The sequence below is a fragment of the Mauremys mutica genome, chromosome 4 (genome assembly GCF_020497125.1).
Source record: "Mauremys mutica isolate MM-2020 ecotype Southern chromosome 4, ASM2049712v1, whole genome shotgun sequence".
Classification (NCBI taxonomy): domain Eukaryota; kingdom Metazoa; phylum Chordata; order Testudines; family Geoemydidae; genus Mauremys; species Mauremys mutica.
Genome location: NC_059075.1, coordinates 15,253,433 through 15,271,766, shown reverse-complemented (window position 1 = coordinate 15,271,766; position 18,334 = coordinate 15,253,433). Strand labels below are relative to the sequence as shown.

At 44.2% G+C, this 18,334-nt stretch overlaps 1 protein-coding gene across 4 annotated transcripts in view; it reads left to right on the top strand.

Annotated features, from left to right (window-relative positions):
• KCNH5 (potassium voltage-gated channel subfamily H member 5) overlaps positions 1 to 18,334 on the top strand; it is a 260,681-nt gene that overhangs the window by 44,532 nt on the left and 197,815 nt on the right. For all 4 annotated transcript variants that reach the window (XM_045012158.1, XM_045012156.1, XM_045012155.1 and 1 more), the window contains 2 exons: positions 5,239 to 5,345; positions 10,188 to 10,316. In XM_045012158.1, coding sequence (XP_044868093.1) covers positions 5,239 to 5,345; positions 10,188 to 10,316 — 236 coding nt within the window. The remainder of the gene's footprint in view (positions 1 to 5,238; positions 5,346 to 10,187; positions 10,317 to 18,334) is intronic.

Below are 18,334 nucleotides of genomic sequence, written 5' to 3'. Positions count from 1 at the left end.
TGTTTCGGGGGGTGCTTGGGAGGGAGATAAGAACACAGACAAGATAAATACAAATTGACCTGCTTAAGAAAGAGAAACATTTTGTCTAAAGTTGCTCCTTTCTGCGACTATCTCAGTGAGTCTTATGTGTCTGCGATATGTCCATCATGTAGATTGTAAGATCCCCAGCATGGGGTGGTCTTGATATTTGTCTTGTACAGTGTGCTGTCGACGCTTGACAAGTAATAAATGACAACAACCGGTGGCAGAGGAAGACAATGTGCTTGATAAAGGAGTAGGGATGGGAGTCCCCCTGGTTTTTTTTTTTTTTAAAACAGAGGGGGTGGGGGAGAGAATCAAAATTAAATTAAATCTGTGATAAACAGAGCTCTTATGTAACTTGTATGGCAGAGTTGCTTTGTAAGTTCCCTGTGCACCTGATACTAAAAACTGTCCATTGAAAAGTTTAGTTATTGCAGCACAAGACCTTAAAATGTTTCCTTACATGGGAAAATATTGTAAGATTTGAACTTTAGAGACTGACTGCTGTCATAAACTGATTTTCTTGTAAATATACAGTTGATTGATCCTATTCAGCAGGGTTGGATAGTTACTCCTTAATACCTAATATCCCCACTGTACAAGATGCTGAATACGGCTAGTCATTATACCTCTAATTAATATTGATTGTTCCTGCACTTATAAACCACATAAACACTTGAGCGGAATCTTTTTTCTGTAGTCTCGTACTAAGGGGAAAATTGTTTTAAATCTCTGGAACAACACAACAGAAAATTCAGTTGCATGACACATTATGCTAAACCTCTCGGGTCATATTTTTGTTTTGCCCTGTCAGTGCATTAAAGAGAACAGATTAAAAACATTCCAACCTTAGTTGTTGTCACCTCAAATGTAAATGTAGAAAACATTATCAGCTGAAATTATAAATAGAAAACAGGTCATTTGAAAATATTCTGTCTGCAGTATGTTGTGGAATTATCTGAAAGACAGCCATGTATTGATAGAAGTTGGATTCTAGGTTGGTGGTGAATTCGAAAAATGATGACATTATTGAGTGGTATCTTGTAGAACTCTGCTGATTTGGTAAAACAGATTGCTGGCATCAGTCATCACAGAAAAGTCCAGTAGCATCTCCTTAATAATTTGCACTGGTGACTTAGTAATGACATATACTATATCAGTGCCTGCCTTTGTTTTGCCGTGAATAACTTCCTTTAGTATCCCACAAATATTATAGGATGTTTTTGATCTACAGGCCAGATTCTGATCCCATGCCTCGCACTGAGTAGCACCTTACTCTGTGAGTATCCTCTTGACCCAGTAGAACTACTGTACTGGTGTGAAAAACTGCTTACCAGTAGTGGAGTAAGGAGTTCACAGTCTGGCCCTAACACAGTCAAGTCACTAACAACTTCTTATTTTGTTGTTTCTTGCAGCATAAGTGTAAAATAAATCTCAGTTTACTGAAGCTCTGATGGTTTGTCAACCAATAAAAGAAAAACTTCTTTTAAACTGTAGAGACACTGGTAGCCTTATTTCCTCCTTTATTTTTAATTTTCATGGATTTCCATTTCCATTCCAACTCAAAATGCCTGTGAACAAAGAAAATGGCAATTAAAAGTATGTTCATCCAAGTGTTTGACAGCTTTTATTCTATCTTCCCTTTTCTTGCAGTTCTTTAATTGTAGATCTGCATAGAACAGTCTTCATTTATTTTTGGTCCTGGGGAAGAATAACCATGAGGGCTCAGATGTTCTGTTATGAAATTCAGTCTTTTCGGGTATGTCTCTACTGCAGCTGGAAGGTGTGAATTCCCCCCACAGGTAACTCCTGGCTAGCTCAGTTTGAGCTGGTGCGCTAAAAATAGCAGTGTGGACATGGCAGCACGTTTGGCAGCTCGGGCCAGCCACCTGAGTCCAAGCCTGCCTGGGCCGCCACTGTGGGCCAAGCTCGGGCTGCGATGCCCACACTGCTGTTTTTAGCACAGTAGCTCAAGCTGGACTAGCGTGAGTCTGTCTACCCACGTTGTGAATCACACTTCTCAGTCAGGTCAGCACACGGGTGTTTGGGAGCCTGGGGCAAAATCTGAAACGGAGGCCCTCCCACCTTCCAAAAAAATTATCCCTGAGAGGAGGACCTGGGGAGTGGTGGAATATTGGAGAGGAGTCTCCCCTGCAACCCCACAGTGCTGGCTCCTGTCCTACGGGGCAGGGTCCAGCTCCCTGCTTCGGGTGTTGTGACCTGGCTCATGGACTTGCAGCATCACTCAGTTTGGACTGGTGGCCCCTCCATTGCGGAGTGGCGGCTGGGCCAAAGCTGAATGGTGCTGCAATCCCACGCATCAGTTTTCCTTGCACCCTCCTTTTCCCCCAGGTGGCCCTGCTCCCAGCTGCAGTGTAGACATACCCTTAGAAGTAAAGTCAATGGAGCGTGCCCATTTATACCAGCCTCCTTTTGAAAAACTCCAGTGAAGAAGCTTAGGCAGTCTGTTCCATTGTCCTACAGTTCTTAGAGTTAGGAGGTTTCTCCTGAGATTTAATCTAAACCTGCTATGCTGTAGTTTGAACCCATTGCCTCTTGTCCTGCCCTCTGAGACAAGAGAGGACAACTTTTCTCCCATCTTTTTTATGGCAGCCTTTCAAGTATCTGAAGACCACTATCATATCCCCCCCCCATCTCCTCTTTTCCAAACTAAACATACCCAGTTCCCTCAGCCTTTGCTCATATGACTCGCATTCCATCCCTTTGATCATCTTTGGCTCTTGCCTCTGGATCCTTTCCAGTTTCTCTACATCCTTTCTATACATTGGTGCCCAAAACTGGACACAGGACTCCAGCTGAGGCCTAACCAGCACTGAGTAGAGTGGTACTATCACCTCCCGTGACACGCATGCTGTGCCTCTGTTAATGCAATCTAAAATGGCATTTGCTTTATTTGCAACAGCATCACGTTGCTGACTCATGTCGAGGTTGTGATCCACCACAACTCCCAGATCCTTCTGAGCAGTGTTGCTGCCAAGTCAGTTTCCCCACCATTCTGTATTTGTGTGTTTGGTTTTTCTTCCCGAAGTGTAGCACCTTATATGTGTCTTTGCTGAATGTCATTTTGTTGTCTATATCCCAGTTCTTCAATTTATCAAGTTCCCTCTGAATGTGAGCTCTATCCTCCAAAGTATTGGCAACCCCTACTAGCTTTGTGTCATCCTCAGACTTGATCAGTATGCTCTCCATACTTACATCCAGGTCATTAATAAAGGTGTTAAACAAAACTGTGGGAACCCCTCAATTATGTATTCACTTAATGGTAGTTCCATCAAGCCCACATTTCTCCAGCTTACTTATCAAATGTCATGTGGGACTATGTCAAAAGCCTTGCTGAAGTCCAGGTATGTTATGTCCATCCCATTCCTCCTATCCAACAAATCAGTTACTTTCTCAAAGAAGAAAATCAAGCTGGTTTGGCATGATTTGTTCTTGGTAAATCCATGCTGGCTGCTAATGATCACCCCTTCATTCGCCAGGTATTCGCAAATTGAATGTTTATACATTGCTCTAGTATCTTACTAGGTATCGAGGTTTGGCTGACTGCTCTATAGTTCCCCGGTGCCTCCTTTTTCCCCTTTTCAAAGGTGGACGCTATGTTAGCCTTTCTCCAGTCTTCTGGGACCTCTCTTGTCATCCATGAGTTTGTAAATATTATTGCCAGTGGCTCCAAGATTTCTTCAGCTAATTCTTTCAGTACCCTTGTGTACATAGCATCTGGCCCTTCTGATTTGAATCCATTCGAATTGGTCAGAAGATCTGATGTGTTCTTTACTTTTTCCCAATCTGCATCCCTTCCCCTTTATTATCTATAGTAACTTCACTAGTCATCTGGTCGCACGTTATTTTTTGTGAGAAGACTGAAGCCAAGTAGATATTGAGCAGCTCTGCCTTTCTATCATCCTCCATTCCCAGCTCACCTTCTCCATTGAGCAGCGTACCCGTACCATCCTTAAGTTTGCATTTATAGCCGCTTAGTGGAGGGGGGGAGGAGGAATGTACAGATGCATTTTAGTACTTTTTCCAAAAGCGTGATACAAAAATTAATTGAATAACATGAAATAAGTAAATGTATTTGCGTATTTCTTAAGAGTTGCGTAATAGTCTAGCAGTTTGGTTTCTTGTGCAATAAAAAGGCAATTCATCGAGTTCTATTTTATTCCACAAATCAGGCAAGTGAGGTAAATATAATGTAACTAAACCTCAGAGGAGTTTAATGGAGTTTTGCACATTTACATCAGCACAGGGAATTTGAACCAGGGATGTTCTTCCATTGAAATTCACCCTGCCAATATGAATGACAGGTGCTGGCACTTATATAATTGATGTTGGGAATGCACTATTTGAAAGGTGTAGTGTTGAACAGGGTAGCTGGGGAATTGATCCAGCAAGGCACTTAGACACAACTCTAACGTGAAGCGTGTGAGTTGTCCCAGTGATTTCCTTCCCACTCACATGGGATAATGCAAACTTGACTTGACGTCAGTGGGACAATTCATACTCTTAAATTCCCCAATCCAGCACAACTTTTATTTGCAAGCGAATTGCAGCCTTTATTTCTTGTTTGGTGAAATCCCGTCTTGATTCAGAGTCAGACCTTTATAAGTAAACTCTGATTACCTGAATGTCTTGGGGTACCTCTGGATAATTTTAGAGAACGGAGCTTGGTCCCTGTCTGAATTTTGGATTTGGGGCATGGGAGCAAATTTTGGGTAACTCAACGTTGTCATAACTGATGCTTGGATCATCAGGACTTATTGGTAGTGGATTCCATTCTGCCTCACAAGTCTAAAGGGTTCTAAGAGGATTTGAGAATCTGCATGGCTTTTGTTGAGTTTTCTTCTCCACTTTATCATTTTGTCATTGTAGCATTTTTACGTGTTGCCCCAGTGGTAGTAATAGGATCTGCTTTTGTATATTGTCAGCTCTTTTTTTTAACATTCTAGCCTTGACTGTATACCTAGAAAGTCACTTATATAAAACGTAAAATGACAGCACATAAATCTTTCTTACAATAAATAAGCAGCCACGATTGTTTGCTTTATAGGTTTCATGGCAATCTTGGAATACCATAAATGTTGATATGAGGTGTAACTCATAGTTACATTTCAGTGGATGACAATTACAGCATAGCCAATGTTTATAAGTTGTTACTTGAGTGTGGAAAAAAAACAGAAATGGATTTTTCTTTTCCAGTTTTATGTATGGGGAACTGACGGATAAGAAGACCATTGAAAAAGTCAGACAGACTTTTGACAACTATGAGTCAAACTGCTTTGAAATTCTTCTGTACAAGAAAAACAGTATGTATAACATTGTATGCAACTGGTGGTAATTGACAGTACAATTTTTTAAATGAATAATTGAGCAATACCAATTTTTCTTTTAGCATTTGTGTGGGAGTTTGGGGCAAGGTTTTTAAAAGTGACTAGTGGTTTTGGGTGCCTTAATATTTGAATGGGCAACTTGACACCCTTTAAAAGGCTCTGTTTTTTAGCGGGTGGGTGCTCAGCACTTTCTGAAAAATCTGGCTCCTTTAAAATGCCTCAAGTGAGGACCCCAGAAACACAACTCGTTTTTGAAACTTTTGGGGTATATGAAGGTGATCAAACTAGGTACATTGGTAGGAAGCATTGTGCGAGGTGCTCCATGCAGATCGGAGAATGTCCCTCAATCATGAGCTGGAACACTCATGTCCCAGGTGTCTGTGGTCCTGTCACTTGTGCCTACTGATTTGATGGCTCTATGATGCGTAAAGATACCCGTTAGGAACTTGGATGAGACCACCAAACATAAGACCCAGTCAAGAATTAGTACAAGGTTACCGGAATGCAGAGGCAATGTAGTAACTCAACAATGTGACCAATTCTCTCCTTCAGCTGGCTCACCTCTCCAGCAGGTTTCAAGGACTGGAGATGATTTTACTTCAGAGTCAGGTTGCCACTACATATTGCCACCCTAGTCTTTCTCGTTAGGTGTTTATGCTGCTCTTGTGCATTGTTCTTGCTCATGATACTGGAAAAAATCTGTCAGTTGTGGATTGGCTGGCAGAGTTTACAGACTCTGTGTTTTTAACTCTTACAGTCCCTCTTTTTTTTTTTTTTTATGCTTGGACTTAATCACTATTCAAAGAATGCTGCTGCCATGAGATCCTGGAAGCTTGACCCAGTAACTTGCATGTTCATTTGGTTGTGTGAGGCCATGTAATATAGGCTGTAGCCTTGTAAGCTGCTCTCCACAGGCAGACCCCTCTGCCTGCATGGAGTAGCTTGCAGGATTGGGTCCATAGCTTTTCCTAGTGTACGTCAGTTGCAGGAAAAAAGTGCACTATAGGAAAGGGCAAATTGTGTTCCAGGGCCTCATTCAATAGTTGTGCAATGTCAGTACAAACACTTCTGTCTCTGATAACTATGAACAGAGGATTTAAGACAACGCTGCTCCCTGAGATTGTACCTGCTAAGACTTGCTGAAATTATACGTGTGTTCTTTCTACTTCAATTCCAGTTTCCCTTTGTAGAAGAAATCATCCCGTCCTTTGCCTTGCACACACTTAAGCAGTAATAAATTATCCTAAGATTCCCCAAATTCTGCCCACCCGAAGTATTTTAGCAAACTTTTCCATTAAAAGAAGAATAATTGCAGCTCTCACTTCCAGTATTGCTGCAGGTGTCTTGACATGTCCTGTGAATGACACCATTCTGGTCTTTGGCATATGGTCATGTCTGTTCTTTTGCTTTTCTGCTGCTCTGCTCTTTTGTCCATGCACTCTGCCTGATTGCTCCCACATGTTAGGAAAATGTCCTGAGATGGGTTTGCCCTGCATTTCTCCACTGGAGGAGGCTTCTAATGTTTTCACGCCCTGTTTCCAGCTGGTAACGGAATGGATCCCTGGCAATCAACTCTCCCCTTTGCTATTGGGTTATCTTATTAAAAATAAGCTGAAGTGGCAGCTCCTGGTTAATTTCCCTTTTATTTTTAAATAGAAAAGCTAAAAGCTTTCTCCTGATCTCTTTTCCATATCAGGCCAACAACGGCTTTTGCTTAGAAAAGAATATCCCCTGCTTGAGTGGATTGCCTCTCAATAAATCCCTGAAACACAGCTTCCTCATTAAAACATTCAGCTGTGCCCAGATACCCAGCTCTTCTATCTATAGTTTTTATAAGATATGCAGGATAGTGGAAGGACTTTGTAATAAGAAAATATCCAAGTACAGTCTATAGGGTCATTCTCTGTTCAGTCTTGGATTGGATCCCATCCTTAAATTCAATCTCTCTTGCTCTCTCTCCTCTTCTCCAAAAGCCAAGAATTAAGACTCCTTTTTGGTACTAACACTTTAACTGGCTGACTTCTGTCTCAGCAAATGCATTGTCCAGCACTTGGTTCTACCCAGTCGTAATCTGTACCTGGCTTCCTGCAGGGTGGCAAAACGTGACCTCGCTACAAAAGCACATGTTAAAGTTAACACTGTAGCAAAAAAATAGGTAGTTTCTTCTAGAACACCTGCAGAAAATACAGACTGTTACCGGATTGAGGGGTTTCAGTTTATTCCCACCGGAGGCCAGATGTGTCACCAGCCTTCTACTCTGAGTTCACTGCACTTTCATAGACCAAGCGTGAGAACACCCAGTTTTCATTTCAAACCCCACTCTGTGCCTAGCAGTGCTGTGTGTTCTTGCTCATGAGTTGTGTAGGTTTTTCTCCTGAGAGACTCTTTTGGTAGAAACGGAGATTGGTTTGGCTTCTCCTTTGCCTCCAGCATAGTGAGAGGTATTATCCAGAGGCTGCTGCTTTCAGGCATTATCCTCAGGATTGCTGCCCTCAGGCACTTACTTAGCATTTTAAGCTTGCTGTTATGAGGACTGCCTGGTTTCCTTATGTTTATTAGAGTGCCTTCTGCTTTTTAATTAGTTACTTGTCTAAAGAGCTGCACATTACCAACCTCTTAGAAGCCAGTGTTCAGGTCTGTAAATCTTGAGTTGGCCATTGGGAGTTGAAATAATGGAGCAGTCAGCACAATGTCCCTGGAATAAACCCTAAACCACAGGCCTTCCCTGTACTTGTACCACTTATTGCTATTGTACTGGTTTAATCACAAACAGTTCAGTGTAGCCACACTAGCCATGGTGAATTGCAGTTTTGACCTTGTCTACACTATCCTATGCTAAACCATTTTATTTGCAGTGCCCTCTGGGCACCTATTCTGCAGTTTCTGGTACAACTCCAGAAGCAGTGCATGGTGGGAGATTTTGAAAGGCCAATGGTGCATTGTGGGTGGACTAGTCTGTGTCCATTACTGGCACCAAAACAGTTCAGACTGAAAACAATTTTTACCCTGGGTGAAAGCATGTCTAATCCAAATGGCATTGTGTATTCTGCTAAGCCATCTTCCAGCATGAGGTCTGAAGATGCTCAAAAGAAGTGGATGCCTGTGAAGTAGCCGATGCTGCCCTGTTTTTGGCCCTTCAGTAGCCTCTGTGGGGAATGCTGAGACATTACGCTGCAGATCTATGGAACCACAGTTAGACCAGCTCTGCTGAATGGAAGTGAAATGTGGGCACAGAGGAAAGCTGAAGAATGTTGGAATGATGTTTTCCATTCTCATGGTCTCCGTCCACTTCTCCATATCAAGTGGCAGGACAAGATCAGAAATGAGGCTATTCAGAAGCCGAACCAGCCACTGTCTCCATCCGCACTGGTTCAGTTTCAATGGCTTTCTTGGTCTGGACATATTATTAGACTAGAAGACCAACCAGTTTCAAAGTGTGTGTACCAAGAAATGCTGCTACTTGGCCGACAATCCCATGTTTGCCAAAAGCTACAGTGGTGTGACAAGATTGTCAGGGATGGATATAAACTGAATATACAATCACACCACCTTAAGCACCTTGCCAGAGATTAATCCGTGTGACAGTTTGCAAAGAGGCCATGTCCTATGCTGATGACACTGGAGAACCTCTGTGTATGGATGTGAGGTGTTATAAGCTTCCTATGGGGAGCAAATTACTCTCAGGTTTTCTAGTGTAGATAAGGTTTCACTGACAATGCCATTCATACAAGTGAACTGCGTATCTCTGAACAAACTGTGTAGGATCCCAAATCAATGAGAGTAAAATCTACCTCCCCTGCAGCAAATCAGCACGCAGCAATAGAACTGAAGTGGTGCACACTCCTTGTGATGGCTGACTACACAGGGGTGAATTTGACCCTATAGAGAACAGGACACTTGCTGGTTTACTGGTACATCATGCAGGAGAATTCAGCATATTACATTCCTGCTGTGTGCATATATATCTGCTAACCTAACCACTCCAGCATATTAGGTGCTTCGTTGATTGTTTGCTTAACCAAAGTGCCAGGATTGTAAAATGGTTTTACCTTTAGTTCAACTACTAAGAGGAAGATATATCGGTGGGTATATTGTCTATTGGTTAGAACAGCAGAGAGACTGGGAGTCAGACCTCTTGGGCTCTATATTCAGCTGTGTGTGTGGGGAGGGGCGGGGTATCGTCTGGTGATTAGCCCAGGAGACAGGGAGGCAGGATGGCTGAGCTCATCTCTCAAGCGTTCTTTTTTGTGTGTGGAAGAGTATCAAATCTGGGACATTTCACGTTTGACAGCATCATCCTAATTTACAGAGAAATTAAAAAATGTTTTTAAAAAAAATCTAAAGCTTGTTTTTTAAAGATGACCAGCAAAGGAAAAACGTAGGTGTCTTTGCCATTTTGTTTTGGTTCTCTGTGATGTGTAACATGGATCTTCAAGGTTTTCCTCTCGCCTTGTTTATTACTTTAGAAATATCAGAAAGTTTTGCATACCCTGAGGATGAGACCCACCCAAACTCCAAAGGGGGCAAAGAATGACAGGGAGAGACCAGGCTAAAGGGGGACCAGTAAAACAGTGTTTATGGCAGGAATTATTTTGGGGTTCTTCCTTTAATTACTTGTGGTAGTTAATTGGATTGCTAGCATTTTCTCATTTTGAATATATTATAGACCCAAACAAACATGGCAAAAGTACAGCTATCTAGAAATGGTTTTCAGATAAATGTATGTAATACAGCATTTAAACCATGAAATGCCCCGTGTAGGAGTTGTGGAAAGCTGGTGTTCTATCACATGCCTCGGTTTCTTTCTCTCTTCTCCAGGGACCCCGGTTTGGTTCTACATGCAAATTGCACCTATAAGAAACGAACATGAAAAAGTGGTTTTATTCCTGTGCACTTTTAAAGATATCACTTTGTTCAAACAACCAATTGAAGATGATTCAACAAAAGGTAATTTTTAAAATAAATTCTTATTAATGTTAAAATGCATATATTCAAGTTGAACCTCAGAGCAGACGCAAACAACGAATGTGAAGTGTTTCTAGGCTTCAGGAAATACTTAGCAATGTGTACAGTATCAGAGGGGTAGCCGTGTTAGTCTGGTTCTGTAGAAGCAGCAAAGAATCCTGTGGCACCTTATAGACTAACAGACGTTTTGCAGCATGAGCTTTCGTGGGTGAATCCGAAGAAGTGGGTATTCACCCACGAAAGCTCATGCTGCAAAACGTCTGTTAGTCTATAAGGTGCCACAGGATTCTTTGCTGCTTAGCAATGTGTAAGAGTTCGGACATCGTTCTGCTACGCTTGTGGTATAAAACTCTAAGATCAAGCACTATGTGTGTAACATTCATTAACAACATGCTGCAACTGTCCCTAGACATGGTACATCTTTTTTTTTTTGGTATGGTTTCACTGAATGTTTCAGCAGAGCTAGATTTTGCTTAGATTAGAAACTAGTATCACTTTGAGACACTGCTAGCCACTTTTAATTATTTGTTAAGCTTTACTGTTTTAGGAGATTGAAAATTAAATGTCTTTCCCTAAGGAGATTATAATTTTCCATTTAGTAAACACCTTTTCCCCCCTTGGTGATGAGATACTGATATCTTTTTTTCTGTTGAAGGTGAAATTACAACGAAATGGCCCATTTGCTTGTTTCTTGTTTGCCAGCAATGATATCAGCATAGCTCTGGTTGTTGGGTTTATTTGTTAACAGCTGCTGCAGATGGTGTTCATTTGGATGTGCAGTGGCCTATTCAAATAAACACCGAGGGCCAGATCCTCAGCCTTGTCCAAGGACAGCTGCTGTGGAAGGGTGAACAGGACCTATTTATACTGTCTCTCTCGATCCTGAGGCATATTCTGGGCTTCATGGCTGCTGTATGCTAAGTTTATATGTGTGTTTTCTTTTTCTAATTATACTTAGTGCACACTTGGTTAAGGGAAATAATATCCTGTTGCATGCACATCCAAGATTTGCTTTGCATTTGCTTATCGTTTATTTATTCCTCACCTTCCCCTGCCCCCAGCTTGGCAAAGTCTGTGTTTCTCATGGAGAACTATGAACACCCAAAGCTTTAAAGAGAAACTCTTGGTGTCCTCCAAGTGCAAAAAAGCAGGGTCTGAACGATTTTCGTGCAGTGTGGATAACATCTGATTATCCATGCTCGGGTAACTCAAAAGTTACTGAATATATTTGTCAAGCTGTCTGGAGAGGCTTATGAGCCTGCGTGCCAACCTCAGGGCAGACTGTCCAGGAACAGGACATAGAACATACAGCCAGTTTGGGGTTTATCGCTAGATTTCACCAACCAGGTAACAAGTGTGAACTCCTCAGACACTATAACAGCCTTAACATGGAGTCCTAGACAGTCCCCTCGGGCACACTGACCTATCTTACCACCCAGGCAAGCCTGCCTTTTGATAGATGGTCCCTTACATCAAAAACCACCACAATGTTCAGGTTACTCCCAGTCCCAAAGGACCAGTCACTTTCCCCAGGTCATTTGTACCTTAGAGCGCTCATCAAAGACAATGTCCTCCAAGTCCTTCTTTGGGGAGGAGGGATAGCTCAGTGGTTTGAGCATTGGCCTGCTAAACCCAGGGTTGTGAGTTCAATCCTTGAGGGGGCCACTTAGGGATCTGGGGCAAAAATTGGTCCTGCTAGTGAAGGCAGGGGGCTGGACTCGATGATCTTTCAAGGTCCCTTCCAGTTCTAGGAGATTGGTATATCTCCAATTATTACCTTATGCTTGTAGCCAATCCTGTATTAAACTAACTAAAAGTTTATTAACCAGGAAAAAGAAATGAGAGAGTTATTTACAAGGTTAAAGCAGGTAAACGTGGACACCAAATGAGTTACAGTCTTAGGTATCAAAAAGTAATAGATGTTGCTGTAATATACAGGGCCGGCACCAAGTTTTTTGCCGCCCCAAGCAAAAACATTTTCCCCCGCCCCTCCAGCCCTGCCCCCAACTCCACCCCTTCCCCGCCCCATTCCAACCCCTTCCCCAAATCCCCGGCCCCGCCTCCTCCCCCGAGCGCGCTGCATTTCCCCTCATACCCCTGGCAAGCCTGGGAGGGATGGGGAAGAAGCGGAGCGGCGGCACACTCGGGGGAGGAGGCGGAGGTGAGCTGGGGGGGAGTGGTTCCTCTGGCCCCCCCCCCGGGGGTTACTTCCTGTGGCCCTCCCCGCGCCCCCTACTGCCGCAGCTCATCTCCGCTCTGCGGCTCCCCTGAGTGTGCCGCCGCCGCTCCGCTTCTCCCCACTCCCTCCCAGGCGTGCCGCAAAACAGCTGATTCGCACGGCAAGCCTGGGAGGGAGGGGGGAGAAGCAGAGCAGCGGCACGCTTGGGGGAGCAGGCGGCGGTGGAGCGGAGGTGAGCTGGGGGGGAGTGGTTCCTCTGCCCCCCCCCACGGTTACTTCCTGCGGCCCTCCCCGCGCCCCCCACCGCCGCAGCTCACCTCCGTTCAGGGCCGGCTCCCGGCTTTTTGCACCCCAAGCAAAAAAATATATATATATATGGAGCCGGAGTGCCGCCCCTTGGAAAGTGCCACCCCAAGCACATGCTTGAAGCACTGGTGCCTAGAGCCGGCCCTGGTAATATACAAGCTCTTTGTGCCCTGGAGGGCTAACCCAGGCTAAGCAGCTTGGGGATCCCTTTCTTATGCTTAGAAATTTTGCCCTCTCCACATTCCAAGCAGCATAGTGATAACAAGTTTTTCTTGACATAGATTTTTATCCCCTTCCCCAGGGCTCAAGCTGATGGGATGAGGATTTGTGCACATCTCCATTTCATGGATGTTTGGGAGAGGGGGGAACCAACAAAGTCTTTTGTCCAGTGATTTTTCTACAATGGCTTGTCTGATGCCCATAGGCCTTCTTTTGTTGGGCAGGAGATGACGCCTCTTGTGGTAAACTAGTATTTCACTGTAGCGGGGTGGTTGGTCCACCTCTGCAATATGTGTTTATGGGGGAAAATGTTAAGAAGCTGTGAAAATTCTCTCTGTTTATTGCTGCTGTCTGAAATGGGAGGGTATAATTATTTTCAAATGCTAGTTGTTACATTTAAGCACCATTCCAAAATATTGCCCTATAGCAGGCTGAGACTTTAACCTGCCAGTTTAAAAAGTGCTTGCTCCTGTAAAGCCCATTTTCCAGGCATGGGGACGTATTGTCTTTTGCTTTCACATGGGCAGACCGATCAACACGGCTAAAGTCTAACAGCACTCGATCAGAGTACTTTGGGTAAAATATCCAATACAAGCCTGTTAACCCCACATCATTGGCCTGATTTTCCTCTCACTTACACTGGTGTAAATCAAGAGGAACTCTCTATGTTTGTTCCTCTCTCTCTCTCTCTCTCTCTCTCTCTCTCTCAAAATATTAAATTATAAATGTTGGCATCAGTACTTGGAAGAAAAAACCCCAGCATTGTTCATTACCTTTTGTATCTCAATTGAATGAGTCTGTATTGCCCCACTGCATTGGAATTACAGCACTGCTTTGTCAGATGTAGTGCTATAGGAGATGCATAATTCATTTTTCCTTCAGATAACGTCGCTGTATACGCACAGGCTCGCAGAGCACTTTAGTTTTGAATTATGGGCTTGATAGATGTATAAATTACAATTTACTGGGAAATTTAGAAGCATTTATGAAAAGCACTATGGTAAAATACTGCTTTAAAGTACTAGAATTTGTCACTGAAAGGACTCATTTTTTTTAAGACTTTTTTTTGTTTTCAGAGTCTATCAGGGCTATGAAGTACATAATACATAAGTAAAACATATGCCCAGTGTAACTATGAATGGTGTATTTGAGCTACTGTCTATTATTTAAGATGTCTGTTTCATTTAAGATGAAAAATTCAACAGCAATAAAATATCAATGCCATTATGTACTAATCCTGCCACACCAATGTATTCTGCAGTATCGGCAAGTATATTGCCATATCCTAGAGCTATAATATATCTCACTCCTGCAAAGCACAAGCAAGTAGCGTTTGAAATAATAACAATTAGACAGTGACTCAGGGGATAGGTGCTAGGATATGGAACCTTTCCCTTCAAGGTCATCGGCTTCACTGTGGCCCAGACTGATGGGTTGCCAAAAAGCATTTCCTTGGATTTGATGGCTTCAGTCCAGTTTCTAGTGGGCAAATGTCCACCTCACAAAAATCATCATTGCAGCTGGCACCACTGTTGGCAGTCTGAGCAGGGATGGAGGCTTAGCCATTATCTGCTCCTAGAAGTGATTCCTCTAGGCCTGAATCTTGCACACAAGTTTGCATTGCTGCTGCTAGTCCTATACCTGTTCTGTTGATAAACAGAGGGCTTAAGTTTTCAGGGCTGTCTATTAGTGCCTTTCACAAAAACTAAATTCACTTAAAAAAATCTGAAAATGCCACTTAAAGGAATGTTCCTGATAAAAGCCTGCATGCTCCAGACACAACCGAAATCACATTAACATAAATCTCTTGCAGTTAATGTTTAATGAGAGAATAATCCCATTGAAAGAAAATCTAACCCACTGAGAAAATAAAAATTGAAGTAAGAGAGTAATGTTGTTTGTTTTAAATGGATACATTCTCCACATACAAAACCAATAGCTTCTAAGCAATATATGAAATAGCGAATATAGTTTTGGGTATCCAGGTTTCCAATGCATTTTTTTGTACTTGTAGCTCAGGTCAAATAGCTGCATTTATTATTAAACTTAAATCTAAAAATTCACGTTGGTGACAGAGTCATGAAACTTGTTAAGAAAAAATGAAGAGCAAGATAAATATGGAATGTTCTGCATTTGAACGTGTTTCCACAATATGGAATCACAGTTAAGCTAGAGGAAAGGCTGAAAATACATACAAGATGAAAATAGATAGCTCTTATGTAGCACTTTTCACCAGTAGATCTCAAAGCACTTTGCAAAGGAGAACAGTATCCTTATCCCCATTTTACAGATGGGGAAACTGAGGAGCAGAGCGGTAAGTGACTTGCCTAAGCTCATCCAGTGATTATGCACCCATTTTGAGCTGACCAGTGGCTGAATGTGAGTGCAAAATAGATGTGTGCTCACTTGTTAGTATGCAATCAACGGTGCATGCAAAAATGGTTGTGCAAAAACAGAAGTCACGCATTTAAATGTATCCAATCATTACAGCAGATTATAAAGCAAGGGAATACTCGGAATTTTGAAGTCAATGAATTTGGCCTAATACCACTGAGCTAGATGGGATACTTGTGTGCAAACTGATTGGCTTCAGTGGGCCTGCTTGTTGAGTAAGGCACTAGTTAATGTGTGCAAAAGTCTTACGATCTGGCCCATTATTTTCTGCTTTTTTGTTTTTTATATCCCATTCACCTCTGTCCCCGGTAAAGCTACAATATAGTGGAAAAATGTATCATAGAAAATAGTCCATTTCACCAGCTACCGTTTATCCATAATAAGGAACAAACATCTAGCCAATGTAATGATCTGAATGGCTGAACATCCATAAATGATTTAGAATTGCATATACTCATTACTGATGTTAGAAGCTGATATATCTTTCTCATTTTATATTTCCAAACTGCCTGACTCCAAAAATTGCTAGAGCTCTGCTTTGGTTTGTATGCCATAGAATATATATAGATGGTTTAAGGTGGTGGTGTATATTAACCATTTCATGCTGTACTACAAGATGGGGAAAAAAAGGCCTTTTCATTGTCTGAAGGTGTTACTTGTGCTCCTATGGGAAGGAATCAACATTAGAATTGCTGTAGTTACCCTTTTACAGTCTTTTTTTCACAGAATATCATTGTTAACCTAAGCATTTTTCCTGCAGATTAAGATCTTGGATGCTACTGTGAGGCATTGATTTAAATGCCTTCATTATTTCCTTTACTTTTAAGATCAGACAAGCCCTGACACAGAGGTTAATTGCAACCCAGTAGAGCTACATTAATGTTTTCTTAAGGAAAGCCAGTCAGTTTTCAGCAGAGCAAATATCCAAATAATATATTTCCCTGAGACTTTTAAACTCCTTCATATTCCCTTATTCATATGTGGCTTATAACCACTATAATATCAATTACAGCCTCCATTTTCAAATGTGGCAATTCCAAGGCCCTGTATTCAGATCATCAATAGTATTTAGGTGCTTAACTTCCATTGATTTCAGTGGGCAGGGCCGACGAGAGGGGGAGGAAGCCAGTACAAATTACCGGGGCCTGGCTTCCCCGGCTTCATCAGCCCTGTTTAGCCGCCCTTGCTGGGGGGCCCCAAATTTTTTTTTCACCGAGGCTCGAACCCGCTCTCAGCGGCCCTGTTAGTGGGAGTTAGGTGCCTAAATACCTTTTGAGGATCTGGGCCCTAAATCCATACTTTTGCTTCTAAATAAACTGTAACAGATACCCGGTGACGCAGAGCACCTCCAATTCCCACTGAAGTTAATAGGAGAGTGTGACAGAATGCCGGGAATCAGCAACTGAACCAGCTCGCAGGTCGCTCTTTAACTAGTTAGACCCTCTGGGAGGGCCTGATTAAGGAGAGGAATTCCTGATTTCTAGATTGGATTGGGGCTGGGAAGCTAATTAGCTTGTTTACAAGGTGACGAGATGGAAGGAAGTGCAGGGAGGGAGGGGGAAGTGAGAGTGTGCATAGGCGCCGACTTATATGGGGCTCTGGGGCTTTAGCCCCATGAATAAATCCCAAGCAGGGGCTCTGCCCCACCAATGTTTTTTCTCCCCTGCTTGGAGCGCCCCCCGCCGCTGCCGCCGCCGCCAGGGCTGCCCAGAGCCCTTTAAATCCCAGCCGCGGCTGGGAATCAGAGGGCTCTGGGCTGCCTGCTGCAGCGGGAAGCCCAGAGCCCTCTGATTCCCGGCTGCGGCTGGGATTTAAAAGGCTCTGGGCTCCCCGCGGTTGCAGGCAGCCCAGAGCCCTTTAAATCCCAGCAGCGGCTGAGATTTAAAAGGCTCTGGGCTCCCCGCGGTTGCAGGCAGCCCAGAGCCCTCTGATTCCCGGCGGCGGCTGGGATTTAAAAGGCTCTGGGCTGCCCGCCGCAGCAGGCAGCCCAGAGCCCTCTGATTCCCGGCCGCGGCTGGGATTTAAAGGGCTCTGGGCTGCCTGCAAACGCGGGGAGCGCAGAGCCTTTTAAATCCCAGCCGCGGCTGGGATTGAAAGGGCTCTGGGCTGCCTGCAAACGCGGGGAGCGCAGAGCCTTTTAAATCCCAGCCGCGGCTGGGATTTAAAGGGCTCTGGGCTGCCTGCAAACGCGGGGAGCGCAGAGCCTTTTAACTCCCAGCCGCGGCTGGGATTTAAAGGGCTCTGGGCTGCCTGCAAACGCGGGGAGCCCAGAGCCCTTTAAATCCCAGCCGCGGCCGGGAATCAGAGGGCTCTGGGCTGTCTGCTGCGGCGGGCAGCCCAGAGCCTTTTAAATCCCAGCTGCGGCCGGGACTCAGAGGGCTCTGGGCTGTCTGCTGCGGCGGGCAGCCCAGAGCCTTTTAAATCCCAGCCGCGGCCGGGAATCAGGGCTCTGGGCTTCCCGCTGCAGCAGGCAGCCCAGAGCCCTCTGATTCCCGGCCGCGGCTGGGATTTAAAGGGCTCTGGGCTGCCTGCAAACGCGGGGAGCGCAGAGCCTTTTAAATCCCAGCCGCGGCTGGGATTTAAAGGGCTCTGGGCTGCCTGCAAACGCGGGGAGCGCAGAGCCTTTTAAATCCCAGCCGCGGCTGGGATTTAAAGGGCTCTGGGCTGCCTGCAAACGCGGGGAGCGCAGAGCCTTTTAAATCCCAGCCGCGGCTGGGATTTAAAGGGCTCTGGGCTGCCTGCAAACGCGGGGAGCGCAGAGCCTTTTAAATCTCAGCCGCGGCTGGGATTTAATGGGCGCTGCGCTCCCCGCTGCGGCGGGCAGCCCAGAGCCTTTTAAATCCCAGCCGCGGCCGGGAATCAGAGGGCTCTGGGCTGTCTGCTGCGGCGGGCAGCCCAGAGC